Source organism: Cinclus cinclus, chromosome 14 (assembly GCF_963662255.1).
Source record: "Cinclus cinclus chromosome 14, bCinCin1.1, whole genome shotgun sequence".
Lineage (NCBI taxonomy): Eukaryota > Metazoa > Chordata > Aves > Passeriformes > Cinclidae > Cinclus > Cinclus cinclus.
The window spans coordinates 14,802,068-14,823,025 of record NC_085059.1 but is presented as its reverse complement, the minus strand read 5'-3'; the positions used below and the strand labels follow the sequence as shown (position 1 = coordinate 14,823,025).

The 20,958-nt window shown below is 52.6% G+C and overlaps 1 protein-coding gene across 1 annotated transcript; it reads right to left on the bottom strand.

The window, feature by feature from the left end:
• Window positions 1-5,200: 5,200 nt before the first annotated feature.
• On the bottom strand, window positions 5,201-18,350 carry SLC6A7 (solute carrier family 6 member 7). The gene is made up of 14 exons (XM_062501908.1): window positions 18,318-18,350; window positions 12,550-12,730; window positions 11,761-11,892; window positions 10,953-11,187; window positions 10,350-10,488; window positions 9,935-10,069; window positions 9,197-9,300; window positions 8,509-8,633; window positions 7,802-7,914; window positions 7,590-7,721; window positions 7,167-7,266; window positions 6,710-6,810; window positions 6,338-6,505; window positions 5,201-5,419 (listed from the first exon to the last, which is right to left on the bottom strand). The coding sequence occupies exons 1-14, from the start codon at window positions 18,348-18,350 to the stop codon at window positions 5,201-5,203; spliced, it is 1,917 nt and encodes a 638-aa protein (XP_062357892.1).
• Between the last annotated feature and the right edge of the window lie 2,608 nt (window positions 18,351-20,958).

The window sequence follows — 20,958 nt, the reverse complement described above, 5'->3', positions numbered from 1 at the left end:
GGAGGACATCATATTAGGGCTCTGCATAGGGGTTGAAGGGCAGATGCCATCTCAGTCTGGTTTTGAAACTGCTGATAGCTGTGGATTTTGGATGGGCTGTGAGGGTGAAGCTGCTCCTGCAGCTGCTACTGGAGAAAGGACTGGGACTGCAGGTCTGGTGGGATTCGCTGGGAATAAGAGATGAGGTGTTGGGGTAGATGCCATCTCCTTTCACTGAGAATCCACAGTGACTTCTAGGGAGAAGCATCTTGGCTCCCAGGAAGGCTTTGAGGTGTCTTCTTGGAGGGAGTTTCTCCTCCTTGATGTTTCCTTAAGGTTATCTCCCCAGGAGGCAGCTGGATATCCTTGCAACACTCTTCTCCAAGGGGAGCAGAGTCTGAAGTTTAAACTCATTCTAGTCTTCCAGTCAAGCTGCATCCTGACCAAGGAAGACCCAACTTCCCAACATGCCCACACTGACAGCATTAAGCACCTGCACTTTAGGGGTCTGTCCTGCCTGGTGTTTCTGCCCCATCTTGCCCTGCTTCTCCAGAGCAGGTTCCTGTATCTCCAGAGCATCTCAGCAAGCACTGGTGGACCACCACATTTTCTTTCTGTAACCATGGAAAACATCTGTTTCTGTCTTCCTTCGCATTTGCTGATTCCTCCTAAACTTGCAGGAAAACTATATAAATAAGTTTCCAGCATCCTCCTTTGTCTGGAAGAGCCAGGGATGCTGTTGTTGTGTCTCTACATCTAAGCTGTTGACACTGTCCCTGACACATGCAAACGGGCATTGCCCCAACAATCCCACCATGGTTCTGGGAATGACAACATCCAGGGATGTTCCTAATAAGCAGCATGGAAAAGGCCACCTTTTTGGGATAGAGTTTGCCACCATGGACCTCCTGTCCCATTGGCCTCAAGACTGGAGATCAGGCTATGGCACATTTAATTTCCTGGCACAGACAGAACTCCTCTTCTCTGGTCTCTTGGTGCCTGGTCAAACCAAACTCATAAGTCCTCCAAAACTCATCTTCTCTTCCACCGCTCCCAGATCACAGGGGGTGTCTAACTGGAAGCATATGCTGTAGTGGTGTTGAGCTCTCAGCTCCACAGTTGGGCTTGGGATTTGCCTGTTTTCCCTTCCTGGCTGCCAAGGTTCACTGGCAACATCATAATTTCTCCCATCTTGCTGATGCATCCCCTCTGGAAGCCAAGGAGGCCACTCCTGGGCCTCTGCTCTTTGCTGAAGGAGCAGGCACCTTCCTCCTCACCCCAGCCTGGCACATCTGGGAAAGCTGTCTTTCTCCCCCAAACCTGCATGAAATGCCCCTTCTTCCAGGTACCAAATTCTTGCCTGACCCCAAACCTGCCTTTCCTCCCATGTAAGCCCCCAGGGATCCCCAGAAGCTGGAGCAGGCAGAAGTCATGTACTCCCACTTGGAGCTCCTGGTGGGCTCTGCAGCCCGTGGTGGGACTGCAGTGCTGTATGTGAGAGAGAGCCACACAGCCCCATGGACCAAGAGGTGTCTGCCAGCAGATCACATAACCTTCTCTGACTACTCCAGGAGACAGACTGACCCTTCTTTGCCACCACAGGATGGATTGTGGTGTACCCCATGCTCTTGATGCTGCACAGATCCTCCAGCCAGCAGAGACCTTGCCCTTGCCCATGTCCCAAGGTTCAGGTCCCATTGGTAGGAGACAGGGAAGCCCAGACATGAGCAGGCTGCTGCAGATCATAAACAGAGAGTGGGAGAGAGGGAGCAGTGGAGGGGACTGTATAGAGTGGCTCCTTCCTTCTTTGGATTGTTGTCCCTTTTTTCTAACTGTTGCACAATTTTAGGGATTTTGTAACATTTTTTGGACAAGCAGGGAAAATATGTTAACAGTGGTTTAAGGAAAAAAAATGAGATCTATCTCTCTTATATATTATATATATAAAAATATATATATATACTTACAGGAAATCTCTATGGAAATATTTATTTAAGATGATTGCAAAAAATATATTATAAGTAAGAGTATACTGAGCTTTGTCACGTAACAAAAATCAAGCCCCGGGGAGGGGTAGCTGCCTGTCCCCTCGTGTCTGTTCGTCTGTATGGTTGCAGCTGAAGCCTTTCTCTTCTCTTTTTGTAAATGCACTCGAACTGTTGAGCAGTGTGACCATGTTGGATTCAGTGGGAACTTGGCGGGGGGTGGGGGAGGATTGATTTTGTTTCCTTTTCCTTTGTCTTTTTTGAACCTGTGGCTGTGAACAGAATGATCACTGCTCTAACTGGATTCTCTTTTTGGGGAGAGCAGTGTGTGTGGCGGGGAGGGGGGGGACAGGGAGCAGGGTGGGTGTGGGAGGGAGGGCGAGTGTCAGTTTTATTCTTGGTGTTCAAGTGCAATAAATAGCTACCAACTTCTGAGCATGGAAACGGATGATTCTCCGTCACTGCAGTGACTCAGAGCGTCTGCCACCCCCTTGTTCTCTCTGTCACCGCACTCCTGTCCTCGAAAGCATCAAGGCTGGGACCAGGCCTTGGGGCTACTTGCAGGATGCTGGTACTCTGGACACTGCCCCCCGCTGGTCTCCAGCATCTTTGGGGTTTCAGGGACTTCAATGTCATGTCCAGACCCAGATCATTGCAATCCAGCCCTTTTCCCAGGGACAGGACCCTGGGGGCTGCAGGTGTCTGGGAGCTCCCAGCAGGTGTTCAAGCTAGATGGGGGGTGAGGGTTCCTGATGGGAAGTTTGGGGGAGCTTAGAGAAAGCTGTAGCTATAGAGTGAGGGGCATAGGACCTCCAGCCAGGTCCGGGGAGGGTTTGGGGAGCTCCCAGGGACACCTGCTGGGCTTTGCTCATGCAGGTGAGCTGGTACCTCAGGGGAACTGGAGTCAGGCTGCCACATTCCCTGTTCCTGCTCCACCCCAGGCTCTGGGGTGCCCCTTTACCCCCCTCTCCCTGCCATCTGCCCCGGCCCCGGCAGGTGTCAGCACTGGAATGTTCCCACTGCTGTGTCCCCTCCAGCCCTGGGCAGCCACGCATGGTGCGGGACACGTGTCCTCTGGATGTGCCACTGTCCCACTGCCTTTTGCCCTTGGTGCCCTCCCTCACTGCCAGCTTTGCCTCCCAACCACATCCCTGGCACAGCCTCGGCTCCATCCCTCCCATCGCTCTGCTGCACGGCGCTGGTTGATGACAGCTACCAAAGGAGAGCTCTGAGCATCCCAGGATCGCAGTGGGGATTTGGGGGGTATGGTAGGACCCCATGCAGGTAGGAAAAGCTGAGAAACATGCAGAGACTGGACCATCTTGATCAAAGCAGTTTCAACTCCATGCTGTGGCAAGGCAGGTTCTCCTGGTTCTTCTGGTACTTTGTGGCCAACAGCGACATCATGAAACAGTGGAATCCATCACCCCATTCAGACCCCTGTCTGTGCCCCTGCAGCCCAGGCTGGGCTCCCTGGCCAGCACCTACAGTGATGGCTGGGCAACACCGTGACCTCCTGAGGCCTCCTGCTCAGTAAATAGTGTCAAGGTTAGAGTGAGGGATTCATTGGGGCCATAAATGTTTATGACAGGCCCTCCCTGCTCCCCAGCCGCCATGGCCTGAACTTTCCATCAGCCACACTTTTATGGCTAGACTCTAATGATTAACCCGGGGCCAGCAGTCAAAGATGCTTCACAGTTGTGCTGCCAGAGCCCCACACACCCAGAGGAGCTGGAGCTGGGGGACCCCCATTGCCCCCACAGGCTGCAGCCACGGTGGGGCATGGTGAGGAGGATGGGAAAAGCCATCAGTGGTCCTGCAGGAGAAAGGAAGGCCACAGCCATCCAGAAATGAGCTCAGCATCCCTGGACAAGAGGAGGTGAGCAGGCAGGAGGACAAGGTGTAGGAGTCCTCTTGGAGAGGCAAAAGCAATCATTAAATCTCCTATACTGTAGGGAAGGAGGAAGACTGCAGCCTCCTGACAGAATTTACCCTGGAGGCTCAGGCCACAGTGCTGGACCCAGTGCACCAGGAGCATGTCCACAATGTGCAGACAATACAGACATAGACCCTAATTTTTCTGTTTGTCCTACGGTTTTGTGTTTTACCAGGAAAAAGATTGGCAGGAAAAAACCTGGAGGAGCTGTGACCCTCTAGGTATGCATGGAAAGCCTTGGAAGCTCATCTAGATGTGCCTTTCTTCCATGCTGAAGACCTCCAAATTCACCCAGGCAGGGGCTGTGCCACATAGCACTGTTTCTGGTGGACTGATAGCACATGGCAGAAGGCACATATGACACTGGAATGATGGGGACTGGCAGCACCAGGTCCAAACAGCCCCATCCAGGAGGTCACCAAGACAAGGTCATGAGTGTCAGCAGGAGGTGGGACATGGGCGGATCTACCCCAAAATCACACACAAACATTGAAACCCTGCCCTTCTTCACTGGGAAAAGTAGCTCTCAGGGCTGGGGCCACACCTTGGAACTCGCTTGGCAATAGACACACACATTCTCCTTGGACACTGGGTCCAGCTGAAACCTTTCCCTGTCCTCCTGCACACATGAGGGACAGGTTACACCATCTCTTCCCTTCCTTCAAATCACCCCAACCCTGCCAGGAACCACAGGGAAAAGCCACTCTGACCCACCAAGGTCCTTGGGTGATCTACAGCCTGGTTTGTTTATAAAGTCTTTTATTCTTCTACTTGTTTTTAACTACTCATTTATTAGGTCAAATTGCTTTAGGAGGACATTGATTTGTGCTGGTTTTGCTGGAATACCTCCATGGCACTTGCTGTCCTCAGGGCATGGAGGCTGTTACAGATTCTCTCACATGTGTTTATGGGTTATTGGAGTCAAATACAGACAAAGAGAGAGCAGATCAACACACACGAGCTCCTTCTCCACCTCACCACCTCCCGCAGCCTGGAGGGCCCTCTACCCTGGACATCCCCGACAGGGGATGGCAGGGCTGGGGCTACAGGTGGGAGTGGGACAGCCCTGACATTTCAACCAGACACTGTCAACACAAACACATGGACTCATCACACAGTTTGTCACACTGAACAAAAACACATCAGGGTGGCAGGGCCAGGGTGGTGATGAGGAACTTGGCAGGGTCAGCAGCACCTGACTACTCCTTGAAGGACCCCCCAAACTGTCCTGAAGTGCTGCAGTGCAACCTGTGCAAAATGGAAGGTGAGCTCCCACCCAGCCTATAGGACACAGGGTCCCTCAGATCATGGACTCCTCCTCGTCCTCCTCCTCCTCCATCTCCCGGTCCACCTGGATGGCCGTGTTCTCGTAGCTGGTGATGCCCCCGTATTTCCGCATGTGGACCATCAGAGGTTTGGGGGACTGGCTGCCAGCCAGGCTCACCACGTACATGCCGGTGCGGTTCTCCTCCAGGGACGGGCCCCAGTCCATGGCTGGCCGGCTGGCTTGCTGGACTCGCTGTGAGGGGACAGGCAGAGGGAACACAGGCACACTGTGTTCCCACCCTCCACTCCCCAGACAGCACCCCACCACACAGCTCACCCAGTACCCTACTGGCTTCCAGGGACTGGAAGAATCCCCAGTGAGGATGGGATGGGGTCAAAAGCTCGTCCTGAAACCTTTTGGGAAGGTGGTTCTGTCTAAGTGTCTTGCTGTGGGCTGGGAAGGTGTCATGGGCTGTGGGTGCTGGTGGTGAAGGCTTGCAGGAGCCAAGGGCAATTGTAGGGCTACAGCCCTATGCTGTGGGGTTAGAGCCACTCAGACAAGGGATTAGCCTTGGCCAAGGTGTCTCCTGGCCATGCCAAAGTGCCCATGGCTGTGTTAAGCAGGTGATTACTACCTGGGGAGGGCATCAAGCTCTGCTCCTCTGCTTTTAACAGCCTGGTGAGAGCAGTGAAGGAGTGAAGGGCTGGGAAAGCTGTGAGCAGCCAGGAGCTCTGTAACCTACTCCTGGGAGAAGCCAGGATCCCATCTGGGCTGCCTGCACAGTCTGGCAGCTGCCTGCCTTGCTGTGTCATTACTCTTGCCAAGTGGGTGCGAAGTCCCAGGTGCCCATGGCCACCCCATACTGAGGACAATGTGCTTCCTCACAGGGCACAGCAGGTTTGTTTTGGAGTGGGAATGCACACTGGGCTGCCCTTTGGGCAGCAGTTTTGCTCAGTACCTGCCTGGCATCATGGGAAGCAGCACTGCTAGAAATGCTTTGGGATGTGCCATCTCTAACACCCCATGGGCAGCAAGGAGGAATGGGGGCACACACTTCCAGGAGAGAGGATACAGAAATTTCCAGAGGATATTGACTTGACAGGGGCTTGTGCTCACTGCTGCATATTTCTGGGGTGCTCCCCAGCATTGTCAGGCCCCATTACCTCCTACCTCCCACAGCGTCCCTTCTTCTTGGAGCACAGCCACCACCATGCCCATGGGAATCATCAGGCAGGAGAGGACTCCCATGAGGATGCCCAAGACCTCTGCCCAGGTGGGGAAGCGGTAGCTGCCATACTCAGAAGGCTGGTATTTGACAATGTTATACACCAGCAGAGCCTGTGGGATGGGAGGAAGGTGAGGTCATTCCAGAGGTCACATGCTCAAAAAAGACTTGCAGATGAAGGACACCTCCCGGGAGAAGGATGGTCTCTGGGGCAGGAGATGCCAGCAGAGTAACTTATCACACTGGGGGGTCACCCAGGGGTACTGGCACCACCACGGTTTTCCAGCACCATCCAGCAGCTGAAGCTGAGCAGTTACCATCATTGTTGCCGGGGATAGGACCATCCAGCAAGCTCTAAAGTAGGGCCCAGGTTTGAATCCCAGCATCATGTGGATATCTTGGCAGAACCTCTTCATGCCTGCAGGAGGGAGAGGGACTGAGAAGCTTTGATCCCTCCCCCAGAGCCTTGTGCCTGTACAAGGCTGCCCTACACTGATGACAAGCAGTGGTTTGTATCCTCTACAGCAGTCTCCCCCCTCCCATCTAGGAGATGCAGGCATGGGGCCCAGCTGGTGCTGTCTGAAGAACCAGGCTCAGCACCACATGTATCTTTGGAGAGGAGAATCAAGTGATAGCCAAGAAGAAACAAGTATTGGGAGTGGAGTCTCATGCTCCACTGTGGGGCTGTTGGTTTCTCTACTGCTCACTCTAAATCCCTCTTTTCATACAGACAGCACATGCTTCCCTGTGTCCCTGTGGGATAGGCACCCTTACCATACACACGTGTCACCACGAGGCAGGTAGTGATCACCACCACCATGAGACCAAAGCCAGCACTGTAGTCATCCAGTAGGACCAGCCAGTACATCCCACCCTGTGGAGACAAAGCACAGAGGCCAGCATCTCCAGGACCATCATCCCAGTAAACCTTCACCCATGTCCTATGACTTTTGGGAACCCTGGGGAGGACAGCAGTCAGCAGCATCAAGAGACATCAGTCTCCTTATGGGGCTGGTGTAGGGATGGGAATAACACTGTGTCACTCCCCTTGGCCCTCACACCTTCTGGAAGCCCAGGCTTGTCTTTCTTTCACCTGGTTATCTGATCACATGTCTGAAAACTTGGCTGCTGACCTAAGTTCTCCCTAAAATGAGTCCCTGGGTGGTCCCCACAATGGATCCATCCTCACACCCATACCTCTGTTGTGAGGATGAGCCCCATCAGGAAGAGGGCGATGCAGATGACAGCTGAGAATGAAGCTTTCTTTGGCCGCAGGTAGTAGGGGAATTCATCTGTCACTGCAGTAACGATGGTCTCCATAAATGCAAACTGCATGCACAGGAGGAGAGGGCCCCTGAGTCCTCAGGCTGCCTGGAGTCCACGGCTGTCTCTGTGGGCTCTGTCCTTACCTGGCTGTCCAGGCCCAAGGTTAACAGCATGAAGAAGAACAGGAATGACCAGAATGGAGAAAGGGGGAGCATTGTCATGGCCTGGGGGTACACCACAAATGCCAGACCAGGACCTAGGGGAGGCAAAGGATAGCAGGGTAAAAAGGTGGTGACAGAGCTGGGCATGGGGGGACAGGAGAGGAGAGGAGAGGAGAGGAGAGGAGAGGAGAGGAGAGGAGAGGAGAGGAGAGGAGAGGAGAGGAGAGGAGAGGAGAGGAGAGGAGAGGAGAGGAGAGGAGAGGAGAGGAGAGGAGAGGAGAGGAGAGGAGAGGAGAGGAGAGGAGAGGAGAGGAGAGGAGAGGAGAGGAGAGGAGAGGAGAGGAGAGGAGAGGAGAGGAGAGGAGAGGAGAGGAGAGGAGAGGAGAGGAGAGGAGAGCAGCACTGTGGCAGAGACTTGCCAGGACTCTGACAAGATGGGCAGGAAGGGTCCTGTGTCAGAGGGTGGAAAAACAGCCTGCTCCCTGCTCAGAGCTTCATTAGACATAATTTGTTACTCCATGTTTATACCATAGGAACTCCGTATTTATACCCTCTCCTCCCCCTGGCCAGCTGAGAATCCACCTTTATCCCTCATGCTAACATCCTCAGGTGCCTTCCATTCTGGAAGGAATGTTCCTCAGCACACCCAGGCAGAGGGGGAAGGGGAAAACATCTTCGTTTGGCCTCACCTGCTTTTGCTACCTGGTTAACAGGGACCCCAAGCTCCTGGGACATGTATCCCAAAACGGAGAAGATGGCAAACCCTGCCAGGATGCTGGTGATGGCATTGCCCAGGGTCACTATGAAGGTGTCCCTACAGAGGAGGAAGAAGATGCTCTGAACATGTTCACTCCTTCCTGCCCCACACCAGTGCATGGTGGCATTGCCAGCCCCAGGTGCCACAGTAAGGTGACCCAGTGACTGTCCTTCAGGGCCTCTCATGCAAGTGCTCTCATGGCAAGGGTCAAAAGGACCATATTTAATGGATAATACTGTGGAGTTCCTCCAAAGGTTTCTGTCCCCTGTGGATGGGGTCAGACCAAACATCCGACACCCATCTCTTTCAGTGAACTATACTGGATGCTGGGGACAGGGCACACATGCACAACTCCAGCCTCAAATATCCTCAGCTTTTAACACCTACAGCCCAAAACTTCTGAGCTGGGTGCTCTGCTTTGGTGCTTAGGAGAATTTTTTCCCACAGATCCCTCTGTTCCTCTAAAGCCTGTACAAACTGCCAGGTATTCCCTCAGTGCAAGGAGCAGAGCAAGGTGACTGTGCTGCACCACGTGCTTCTGTTGGCTTTGAACCCACCAGCTCAGGTTTTCGCGACTCCCCCCAACCCATTATTTTTACAATACAGCAGCTGGCTCCCACCTGTAGATATTCTGATGGAAGGTGTTGTACGAGGCGAAGGTGAGGAGGCCCCCAAAGCCCACCCCAAGGGAGTAGAAAATCTGCAGGGCTGCCTCGATCCACACCTGGGGGAAGGAAGCAGTTCTGAGGAGAGCATGGGTTTGGAAACCTCCATATGAGGAAGATGGCATTAGAAATCTGCTTCCTCAAAGCCCTGGCACATCTTCCCCAGCAATCCAAGCATGCACAGCCTATGGGATAGTTGTCTTTCCTTGTTAACCCTCACCACTCATAATGGATAAGCTGGCTAATGGAAGGCTAATAAGAACGTTTTAGGGCCAGCCCAGTGTGGCATTGAATGGCCTTGTAAAACCGGGTGGTCTCTTGATGACCCCAGTCCTGCTGTCCCCACTCCACATGCTGGGATTTCTTGAGAACAACAAATCCACCAGGGGCACCCATCAGCCCATCACAGGGGCTGAGATGATCCTGCCCACAGTTCTGGTACTCAGGGGAGTCTCGGTACCATCCCAACCATGCAGAGCCATAAACACATGCGTGGGGTGGGGACGCATGGTAATAGTGGCCCAGACAAGGTGTGGGACATAGACTTTTGGTCTTGGAGCAATCAAGAGAGCTTTAGTTAGGGTGTGGCCAGAAAAGACACCTGAGTAAGGGAACTGCCTCTGTTGCATTCAGGAGGTGGCAGGAGAAGGTTCATTTTTGTGTCTTGAACAAATTGCACAACATCCTGTTCACCTTGGAAGACAGCAAGTGATCAAACTGGGGTGTGAGGTAAAACTGGATCCCCTTCCAGGCCCCCTCCAGGGTCACACCACGAATGAGCAGCATCACCAGGATGAGGTACGGGAAGGTGGCAGTGAAGTACACAACCTGTGGGAGAGCAGAGCCAGCTAGGAGAGCTGGGAATGAGAGCATGGCACGAGTGCTGCCCCCATACCCTGTCTCTAGGGTGGGACACATCACCCTGAGGTCCTTGGGCTGCAGCAGGGCTGGTGTGCCAACCCTTCTGGTGTCTGGGTATACAAGGCATCCCCAAAATATTATACCCAGCAGATACTGTTTGTGGGTCTCACTTTCCCAGAGTTTCAGAGTGGCACGCAGTGGTGAGCATCGGTGCAGGTCCCCCCAGGGGAGCCCAGCCAGCCCTTACCTTGCCAGAGGATTTGACTCCCTTAAGGATGCACAGATAAACAATAGTCCAAGAAAGGAGCAGGCACAGACACAAGTTCCAGCGGATCCTCCCAGGATCCCCAATCCCCGAGCTTCCTTGGATGTGCAGGACATACCGGCTAGGGAGGAAGGAGAGCTACTAGTGAGCAGCGACCCTAGAAATGCCTCTGCTGCAAAATAACCTTGTCAACAATCATAGGCACTGGTAGCTCCTTGCCAAGCAAACAGGAACAGTTGGAGTGATTTCTCCACCACATATTAAAGAGCCCAGAAGGGTTGCCTGGCATCTCGAGAGCAAATTGCCAGCCATTCCAGACGTGGGATGCATTTTAGTCCAGCATATCTCCAGATCAACAAAACAGTGCTAGAACATGGACATCTCCCACATCCCAGTGGCCAAACTGAGTTGTCACCCACAGGTGAGCACACGAGCCCATCGCTGCTCCCACACCACCAGGACGAGTGAGACCTACAGCATCTGTGCTGTGAGACCTGCAGATCCTTCACCCCTCATCCCATCCCCATCCTCTCCCTGACTAGATACCAACCACCCCCCACACCCGGGTCGGGCTGACCTCGTTACCTCCAGTACTCCTCGCTGGGGCTGACAGTGTTGCTGATGTTGATGGGGAGGGTGCTGTTCCCCGCCTTGATGACGTGGTGGTCCAGGCACAGGTCGGTGTTCCACCAGTTGCCACAGTGCTGCCATGGCAAGTCGCTTGTGAGGGATGCAAAGAGGTAGAAGAGAACGTAAGCAATGATCATATTGTAGTAAATGGCCACCAAGGAGACGATGAGGATCGTGCCCATGCCAACGCCTGAAGGAAGGAGAGGGTAAAGAAGGAGTGAGCTGGAGCAGAGCAAAGCACATCCAAAAAACAGGGTCAGATGCCGCACCTCAGCAGCCAAATGATCAAGCAAGTCTAAGGTTCACCTGCTGGGGGAGCTTCTTACTGCCATTGTAACATCTGGATATGCCTTTTATGTATTGATAATCTATTGCTTCATGTAAAAGACTTTACAACAGCTTAATGTTGAGAATAAAAGTATCTCTTTTGAACTTTTTTTTAAAATGCTTTATTCTTGCCTTTGTTTTTAACAGGTATTACTTAGCTTTCATGCTCTCTTTTGTACAATAGATGGTTTAATAATCTTCATGCCATTTCTGGAGCTGGTCATGCCATCCACAGCCCTTAAAGATGGAACAATCTCATGCATATCCTGCAGCTACTAAAATAGCTGTCTCAAAATTCCAGCCTGCCACACCTTCCCCCAGGTTCTTTTGATTCTCACAAGAGCTTTGAGGATCATGGGATGCTGCTGCTAGTGCATGTCCTCATCAAAGAGCTCTTACAGAGGTCCCTCTGAGGCTCTGGACTTCACTCACCCACCTTTAAAGAGAGGGCTTATCTTCCAGACCGCAAGTGGCCCTAGGCTGGAGAACTGGCCAAGTGACAGCTCCATGAAGAAGATGGGGATCCCACAGATGGCCAGCATGATGAAGTAAGGAACCAAGAAAGCTCCTGCAAGAAGAATAAAAAAATATCCTGAAAGTAATACAGAACACCTAAAACCCAACTGTGACAGGGAATAAAGCTCATTCAATATGTGTGGTTCTGAGGGATCTACATCAAACTCAGGAAGACAGGGAGGAGCAAGAACTCTCTGTTAGTGCAGGAGAAAGGGGCTGTGATTCACCTGGTGCTGTGCTTCCCCTCTGCTCCCAATTCTCTTTTCTCTTTGAATCTTTCAGAAATACCATTAAATTCTCCAGTTATTATTGTTCTGGGAGGAATTGAACCAACATTTTGCACTATCACCCAGGCTCTTGCACTGCAAGAGGTTCACTCCCTCTTTTGATAAGCTGGGAAGTGTTTGCTGACCCTTCTGAGTCCTGGAGGACACCAGACCAAGAAGGTACTGGACACCAGAATAATGGGCGCTTGATTCAGCATGGCGCCAGGGGTTTGTCCAAGGCCAGGAATACAGAGATGGGCTTGCAAATCCCTTCCACACATGAATAGAGGTGGTTAAAGCCCAAAACAAGCATGTGGAGGCTTCACCCTGCAACAAGGGTTACTTTCCAGCCCCAGGAAGGGGAAGGGATGTTTCTTCAGGGATATTCTACCAGCCCAGGTCAGTGGGTGGGAGACTGACCACTGCAAAGGATGCCCAAGTACCTCCTCCATTGGTGTAAGCCCTGTAGGGAAACCTCCAGACGTTTCCAAGGCCCACGCAGTATCCGATGCAGGAGAGGAGGAAATCCAGCCGCCCTGTCCAGTTCCCTCTGTCTTCTGGGCACTCGGAGCCCAGGTCCCCATCCTGGCTGCTGGGGCTTACCAGGAGATCTGGTGTCACTGGCTGAGTGAGGGACTGGGGTATGGGAGAGGGCAGACAGGGGTTGAGCAAGGAATAGAAACAGAGAATGAAGAATGGGAGAGAGGGAAGAAGTGCCAAGAACTCGTGAGTGAATTTGTGACCCTAAGCAACAGCATTGACACTTGTCCCTTGGGAACACCCTGTCCCAGCAGACTTCTGTTCCCCACCTCAGCCAATGCCCTGCTCTGCCTCTGAGCAAACAAAAGAGATAATTGTGAGCCCGCAGGGCCAGAGCTCCCCAGGAAAGGTAGGATTGTCCCCGTTCATTCTGGGAAGGTTCACCAGGACCCAACTCACAACCCCAGCTTCCCAAACATCCTTTCAGAGGGCCACAATAAACTTTCTGGATCTCCTGCAGAATATGGGCATGAGGACTGCAGGAGAACCACTGTGGCATGCCAGGGAGCGTGACATCCAGCCCCGTGTGTGCTGCCATGCCTGGCACTTGTCTGGCTGCCATTAACTGCTCTGTGCATTTTTCACACTTTTCCAACTGCCAAAAGCCTGCACTGTGAGAATTTTGTGATACTCCCAGTTGTCCCTACTGAGAGATGAGAGACCTCCTTCCAGAATTCCTAATATGCTCTGAATCAATGCAGCACAGACAGGGTATTAACCCATTCCCTTCCTCCCCACTGCCTGAGCTCTGCAAGTGGAAGTGCGAGTCCTGCAACCAATGTGGATTGGGGTGAGTCACCGGGAGGGCACCTCTGTGTTTGCATGGGTGTACATCAGGTTTGCAGTGAAGTGTTCAGTCTGAATTCACTTCCAGACCTCAGGAGAGCAGGGAAAGCATCCCCACTAACTCCAGAGCTGATACCCAGAGCCAGCAGCTGCCAGATGAGATCCTATCACAGATACACTCACAGAAAAACCGGGCAGCACAACGGGGTGGAATGACGATCCTGTCCCTGTGTCGCTGTGCCCTGGCATGGGAGTTTATCATGTTTGTATTGAGGCACAGGAGGATTATGTTGTCCCTGCTGACAAGGTACCAGGACCAGGCAAGGAAAGCACATTTGGGAACTTTCTCTTCTTGGGCTCTCTGAAGAAAAAAACCAGCCATCTACCTGTCCTTGATCATAATAATAGGGAACAAATCTATGGGGTGTGGTTGGGGGAGAGAGACCTGGGTCTGGAGGGATCAGCCAGAGGAGTTGTGGGTCTCCTGTACCAGTGTTCACTGGATGCTCAGATCCTGCAGCAGACCTCAGTCCCCAGGAGGCCAGAGCTGGCTGGTGATCAGAGCTTAGTGCCGTCCTTTCATGGCCTCAGGGAAGGTGGCAGCCACATTCTCCTCTCCTCTCCTCTCCTCTCCTCTCCTCTCCTCTCCTCTCCTCTCCTCTCCTCTCCTCTCCTCTCCTCTCCTCTCCTCTCCTCTCCTCTCCTCTCCTCTCCTCTCCTCTCCTCTCCTCTCCTCTCCTCTCCTCTCCTCTCCTGCTGGACTGGACTGGAGGATGCTCCTGCTGCTGGTTCCCATGGAGACACAGAGCCATGATGCTGAAGAGAGGGCTGCCAGCTCCCACCCTGTGCAGGGTGCACTCCAAACCCCCAGCTGCTGGCAGTGCACACATGCTGCTTGCAGCCCAAAGGCACCAAACACAGAGGCAAACTCCTCCCCATCCCCACCGGGTGCACAAATACCTCGAGGGACAGAACAAGGGCAAACTCTTCCCAGAGCCAACTTGAAATGTACAGCTCCAGCAAAACTGTTACACCAAAATCCTCTGTGAAAAGCCCATCCCTGCTGGATGCCACCATCACAAGGCAAGGGCCAGAAGAAAAGGTTGGAAAAACACAGGCTGAAAAGTCAAAATATTACCCAAATGTAGTACAGTTGCTGTAAAACCATCACTACCTGACAATCCTCCTGCAGCTGTTCAACACAAGTCTGGTTTAGCAACACCTCCAAGCCATGGCCATGCCTGCTAATTAGCCCAGCACACACAGTGTGTGACCCACAGCTGTCTGTGCTTGCAGGGGATGCACAGGATGCTCTGAACTCCCTCCCAAAGATTTCAGCAGCTAAAATCTGTATTCACAAAGAACTCTTCCAGGTAGGGGCCATCACATTCGGGTCTTCCCCCCACAAAATAATGTTTCCCAGTCCATCACACTGGCTGGCAAGCTCTTGTTTTCCAGCTTTGAATCACAGAAAACCAGCAAGCAGGGATGCTGGGAGATCATTAAATCCTGTTGCCTACTTCCTGCATCTCTGTCTGAATCCTAAACACCTGCAGGAGGGCACAGGTAGAGCTGCAAGATCTCATTACATGCGGGTGCCTGTCCATGAGATGTAGCACAGAAATCAACACAGAAGCAACAACAGGAAATGAAAGGAACCAATGGGACCTTTCCCAAACTGTAAATGGCCCGTTCCCCACCTCAGTCACCATTTCAAGGGCCATGGGATGTAGTTTGTGTGACTTGCGTCTCAATAATGACTGTCCTTCTTGTTAATATCTTTATCTGGAGCTCTAGAGCTCAAATTTAGGATCCCAGAGCAGAAAGCAGAGACCACTCAAGTGTCAGAAGGATGATGGCACTTGTCCCTATTGGGCAAGGTGAGGAGATACAGATCAGGGATGCTGCTGGAAAACACACACAAAGGCAGCTCCCTTACTGCAATGCTCAAAATTCTCCCAAACCCCAGCCTTTTCCATAGAAATAACAGAAAAACTGGCCTATTTACCTGACTTGAAATGAATTACAAAGCACAATATTTAAGGCTTCCAGCCTATCTTTGTCCCAAATCGCAGAGGGAAGCACACCTCCCTTCTTCTGACTGCTGGAAATCTCACACACAATCTTGAATCTAGAGGGGTTTTTTTTAGGATTAATGCTCTCTTTCAGTCTCTGTCATAACAGGAATTCTCTTTTTCAGCAGCAGCTGAAGTGCTCCAGTGCTACAGTATTGCTCTAGTCCTTTCCACCATCAGCTGCCATCCTTCAAGCTGGGCTCCCATCTCGCAGTTATGAGCAGACAGGGACTAACAGCTCCCTTGGCAACCATGGCCTCTTTGAACACAGCATCACTTTCCATTATTCACCAAAAGATGCTCCCAAAGAAGTCAGAAAAGCAAAGGTCACTGAGAAGAAAAAGCACTTTAGTCTCTGCCAAGATAAGAGCTCAGGTCTGTAAGGAAATGGCTCTGTGGTAATTATTTTCCCTAAACCAATTTACTTAAACCAAAACTCATCTGTGTCTGAGTGGAAAAAGTCCTGTCAGATCAAAGGTATGTTTTCATCCTATTTTGTCTCTAATTAAGTTGCATTGTGAGGTTATTTTGTCAGTGTTTTGTGCATTGATCACAGACTTTGAGCAAGAGAAATGCCACCCAGCACCAGATTTCTCCCCTGCGGATCTGAGCACAGTGAGTCTCTAAAGTGTGAGTCACTTCAGATTAGTTTGAATTGCTTGTTAATCTCTGAGAGAAAAAATCTTAAAAAGGCATAAAAATTAATTCACATGTAATATCACTTAGAAAGCAAAGTAAACAAATCACTGCTATGGCGAGGAAGAGCCCCTTAAAGGGCTGAGCTGATCCTGGGTGACCCCAGCCTGGGATCACAGCCGATGCCATGAGAGGGAGCAAGCGATGGTGAAGACAACACAGGGAGGCTGGAGATGGCTGAGGAAAACTCATTACAGCAATGTCCAAAGTGTAGGGAGTATGCACGGACAGAAATGCTTGTGGTTTTTCATCTGAAAACCCTGGGGAAGTTTTGAGGCAGTTTATGGGAGGCAGAGGAAGTCAATGCCTCAGGCAGGAAGATGCTGCTCGGCAGCCTGGCCAGATATGGACAGGGCAGCAGGAACCGTGGCTTCCACCACTGGTTCCAGTGGGATTTAGTCTTTTTCTACCTAATAAACCCCAAAGAAAATAATCACATGAAAACAACCACTCAGCTCTTCTGGAAATACTATTATGTAAAAACCAACCTGAAATCCTTACAGCCTGAGAAATGTCTTCTCTAATCAAGAGGTATTTCCATATGTCTAAAATATGTCTGGCAAGAAGGTTTAAAACTGCAGATCACCAATGGGAAGTGGATGACAACGAGAGGAAGAGGAGGCTATCAGGGTCCTGAGTGGGCGCTGCAGTGGGGATGGGCATATCTCTTCATCAGCCACCACCAGCTCCAGGATAGCCCAATGCCAGCATTGGACACAGTGGTCCCAAGGTGGCTGTGAGTACCAGGTCCTCCATCTGGAACTCAGCAATAGTATTTTAGGGTAATGAAGGATAGAGGGCTCTGAGCAGCACTGGAAATGGGGAAAATAACAGCAGAGACATTTGCTTTCCATCCCAACTGATCACCACAGGACTAAATGCATTCCTGAATAAATGCTTGAGAGGGTCACCAGCATCAAGTAAATCAGAATGACATTGGAAGGAGCAAAGACCACATTTAATGGATCTTGCAGTCACAAAGCCATATGGAAAAGCAATGTGTAGGAAAGAGGAAGGAAGAGAAGAGCCAAAAGATGCCTCCAAACAAGAGTAGAGAAATAGGCTGTCAGGCCGCTGCTGGGTTTTTTTATGTCTTTTCCCAATATCTTAGGAATTTCCTGGCAGGGATGAAAATCTCCTGGGTTTTCATTCATCTCAACAGAGTCAACCTGCCCTGTGTTCAGTGGGCATGGTTTGGCACTGGGTGTAGCTGAAAAGGTTCCCAGCCCTGGGTCACTGCCCAGGATGCTCCAGGAGGGGCTGACCCATGAAGCAGTAGCACATTCCCATGATGGAGTTGTGGCTGACACCATCTCTGCCACCCTGCTCCACCGTGTCCCCAGAGAAAGGACTCAGTCCCCAGTGTGAGGGGAAATGGGAACTCAGACTGGAAAGAGCAAAGCGGCAGTGGGAGGGAGCCTAGGATGGGAAAACCTGACAATTGGGTTTAAAAAGTGTTCCCAGCAGGATGCAAAAAGGGTTTGTAGCTCTGCCAGCTCTGCCCGCTCTGCCCTGAATCCAGAGTTCAGCGTCCAGCAGACCCCACATCACCCACCCCCCTTTAAATCCTACGGAGGAGGACGAGGAGGCAATCCGAGCTGCAGGTGGGAAAGGCACTGTCCAGCCCCCTGTGCTCATTCCCGGGAGGGACCCCGAGCCCGGGCAGTCCTGGGGCTGCTGGAAGCAGAGTCCCCGGGCTGCCAGGCTGAGGGGAGCCAGGTCTGCCCCCGGTGCCACCCACGGCAGCCGGCCAGACACAACATGAGTCACCCACCGCCGGCAGCACCTGCCGGCAGGGGAGGGCTGGGGGGCAGCGATACCTCCCGCTCGGGAGGAGCGGTGGGCACGAAATGCCCCATCCCGCTGCCCACGTTCTCCCTTCGGCCCCGCACAAGGACATTACTCCCTAATATCCCTCTAATCCCTGTCGGCTACCCACCACGGCTCCCGAGGATGGGATGCGGAGCGATGGGCGTGACTCCCCCTCTTCCATCCCGGGGTTATTCCTTGCTCCCTCTCCCAGCCCTGGCGTACCCTCACTCCTGGCTGTCACCTGCCGGGGTCCCCTGGTCCCCTGCTCCTGTCCCTGGGGCATCCCCGCTCCCGGCTCTCACCTTCCGGAGATGCTGCTGCCGAACCTGCTTCATCCTAGACCCTGTTGCTATGCGCTCCCCGCTCCGACACTTTTCGTCTCGCTCTCTTCGGCGCTGGGGAGGGCGAAGGGGGAGCGGGGAGACGATGGCCAGCACGGAGGGATGGGCACCCACCTGCTGCCGGGGGAGCTGGGGACGCGAGGAGCGAGGCTGAAGGAAAGGTTTGCCTTGAGTGGAGGATGACTGCGTGCGGAGCAGGAAGGGAGGAGGGAGGTCTGTCTGTCAAAAGCACTCCTGAAGGGAAAGGGGGGCTCCGGGACCTCAGCCTCCCACCCGGGCTGCGAGGGGGATCGGCTGCTGCCTCACGCATGCCACAAATGCATCGGGTTTCCCCAGAGAAGTACCTGACTTTGGGGTCACTCTGTCACTGAGCACCCCGTGTAGTGATGGCAGCAGATGGCAAAAGCCCACAGCACCTTCCTGTTCTGCTCTGAGATGATTTTCCTGTGGCAGGACACAGCTGGAGCTTCAGCAGATCAGAAGTGATTGTTCCCTATGCTGCCTGAGCCCAGCTCTCAGTCCAGGGGAGAGGAATGCTCCACAACCATCAGTCCCTTTGGGTAGAACCAGCACATCCCATCACACAGAGGGCAAGACCAATCCTTGGGCGCTCCACAGGGTGAGCATCTGAGCCCAGCATGTGATGGCCCCAATGCTGGAGCACAGGTCACATCTCCAAGGTCCAGATGTCTCTGTTTGAGTCAGCAGTGGGGTACTGGAGCCCCAGTGTCCTGGGAGATAACAGCTTTTCACCCTCATACTCGGTCAAATTCCCAGCGAGGTGGCAGACCTGGTCTGTGGCTTCTCCTCCCACTTTCATGGTGGAAATGTCTCCCGTGTGTCTGGGAGAAAGGACCACCCCACATGCTCCAGGGTCAGTGTGGGACCAGGACAGCTCTGGACTCTTTCCCATGATAATATCCACTTGAGCATCACTTCATCCCTGCATTGTGCCCAGTGCTCTGACACTGGATGTGTCCCTTTTCCTTGCAAGTGCCCTACAGGCTCCAGCCTGAGTCAGACCTCTGCCCAGATGCTTTACAGAGGTTTAAGGTGAGTGGGAAGCACTGGGGATGAGGAGGACAATGACAGGGCTGGAAAAGAGAGAACCCAGCCTACCTGAGGTGAAAGCAAATCTCCAGGACATTTAATGGCAGTTGTATTCCTACAGCCCTCTAAGCACTTCTGAAAATTTTCCCTGAAAGGAAATATATCTTCAGCATAAAGACACATTTCTGCAGGAGTCTACCATGATGAAGTGGCTCAGCATTTGCACAATGGGTCTTTCAGAGCTAATATTTACCTGGATTTCCCAGGAAAAGGAGGAAAGAGCAAAACTACATAACCCAACAAACATCTCTTTTCACACACTCATAGCTTCCTCAAAAATTAAAGTACCTTTGGGAATTCAGTCAGGCTGATTTTACCTGCCTTGGACTTGCCCACCACTTCTTCCTCTTCCAGATGCTGGCTGGGAATGCTGACCCTGGACCTGGCCAGGCTGATGGACAGGGGCTGCATTAGGCATTGTCCCTACCTCAGCTCTCATGCAGGGCAGGGATGTTTGTTTGCCTTTCATGTCAGGGCAATCTGAATCAGCCCTTTTAGAGTTTTTCCCTTGGGATCCACCTAAAGAGAGATGTCCCATGGCCACCTCCATGTCATGGGAGGGGAGAGCCTGGTGCCACCTTATTACAACTGTCCCAGCCCCATGTCACCAGTATGGACTGATCTCAACACAAACCATTCAGCACTCCTGGGCAGACTTCATGGCCTCATCTTCTTGTGTCCAGGGCAGTATTTTTCATTAGAGACATCCAGGGCTGATGGTGCCCTGAAGTGTCCATGTTGATACCAGTTCTGGGATGCTCTGTACCTGGAACTCGCTTTTCTGGTTTGTCTGGCGCTGCTCTGGCAGCACCAGCAGCTCTTGATTGCCTGGGAGCACCAGGGAGTAGATGTCCCACTCCAGGCACCTGGGATGTTCCAGTTTAGCACTGCAAGGCTGGACCAAGTCCTGCATTGCCCTGGAGCTAGCAAGAAATGGGACAGCACACAGTAATAGCCAGAAGGAGCAGGACTATGTAAGGACCCCAAAAACCCCAGGAGAAGACAGGGGTGTGCACAACTGTCCCCGTGCCCCAATCCCCAAGGAGCTGGCTCTAGGTAGCACACACAGGGCTCGCAAGCATTTTCAAGCAAGTGTTGTTTTTTCCCACTCCACCTCTGAGCCATCCCCTAGGACACCAAGTAAACCTTTCCCTTCCCATGGGCCAAAGAACAGCACATATCCTCCAGCCCAGTGCAGCACTTACAGACACTGGCACTGCCTGCTCTTTGTGACACTGGAGGGCAAGGCGAGGGCAGAACACAGGCTGGTAAAACACTCTTGCCCACCCTGCCTGGACAGCCCACACACATCCGGGGAGGCAGCCGCCTGGGAAAAGGTGAGAAGGTGGCTGGCAGCAGGATGGGACCATGCCCAGATCTGCGCCGCAACACGAGGAAGGTGACAAGGCAGTGGTGCTCTGGTTAGTCACTGCTGGGAAATGTGCCATGCTGGAGGCTGCTGGCAGGACATGCTGGGAGTGCTCGGCCACCT

Bases quoted from the DNA above. Each gene is read 5' to 3' on its own strand.
- SLC6A7 (XM_062501908.1), bottom strand. From the start codon at position 18,350: ATGAAGCAGGTTCGGCAGCAGCATCTCCGGAAG. The intron at 9,301-9,934 runs GTGAACAGGATG...TCCTTCCCCCAG, and splicing joins ATCACTTGCTGTCTTCCAAG to GTGTGGATCGAGGCAGCCCT. The intron at 7,722-7,801 runs GTAAGGACAGAG...CTGTGCATGCAG, and splicing joins CCTTGGGCCTGGACAGCCAG to TTTGCATTTATGGAGACCAT.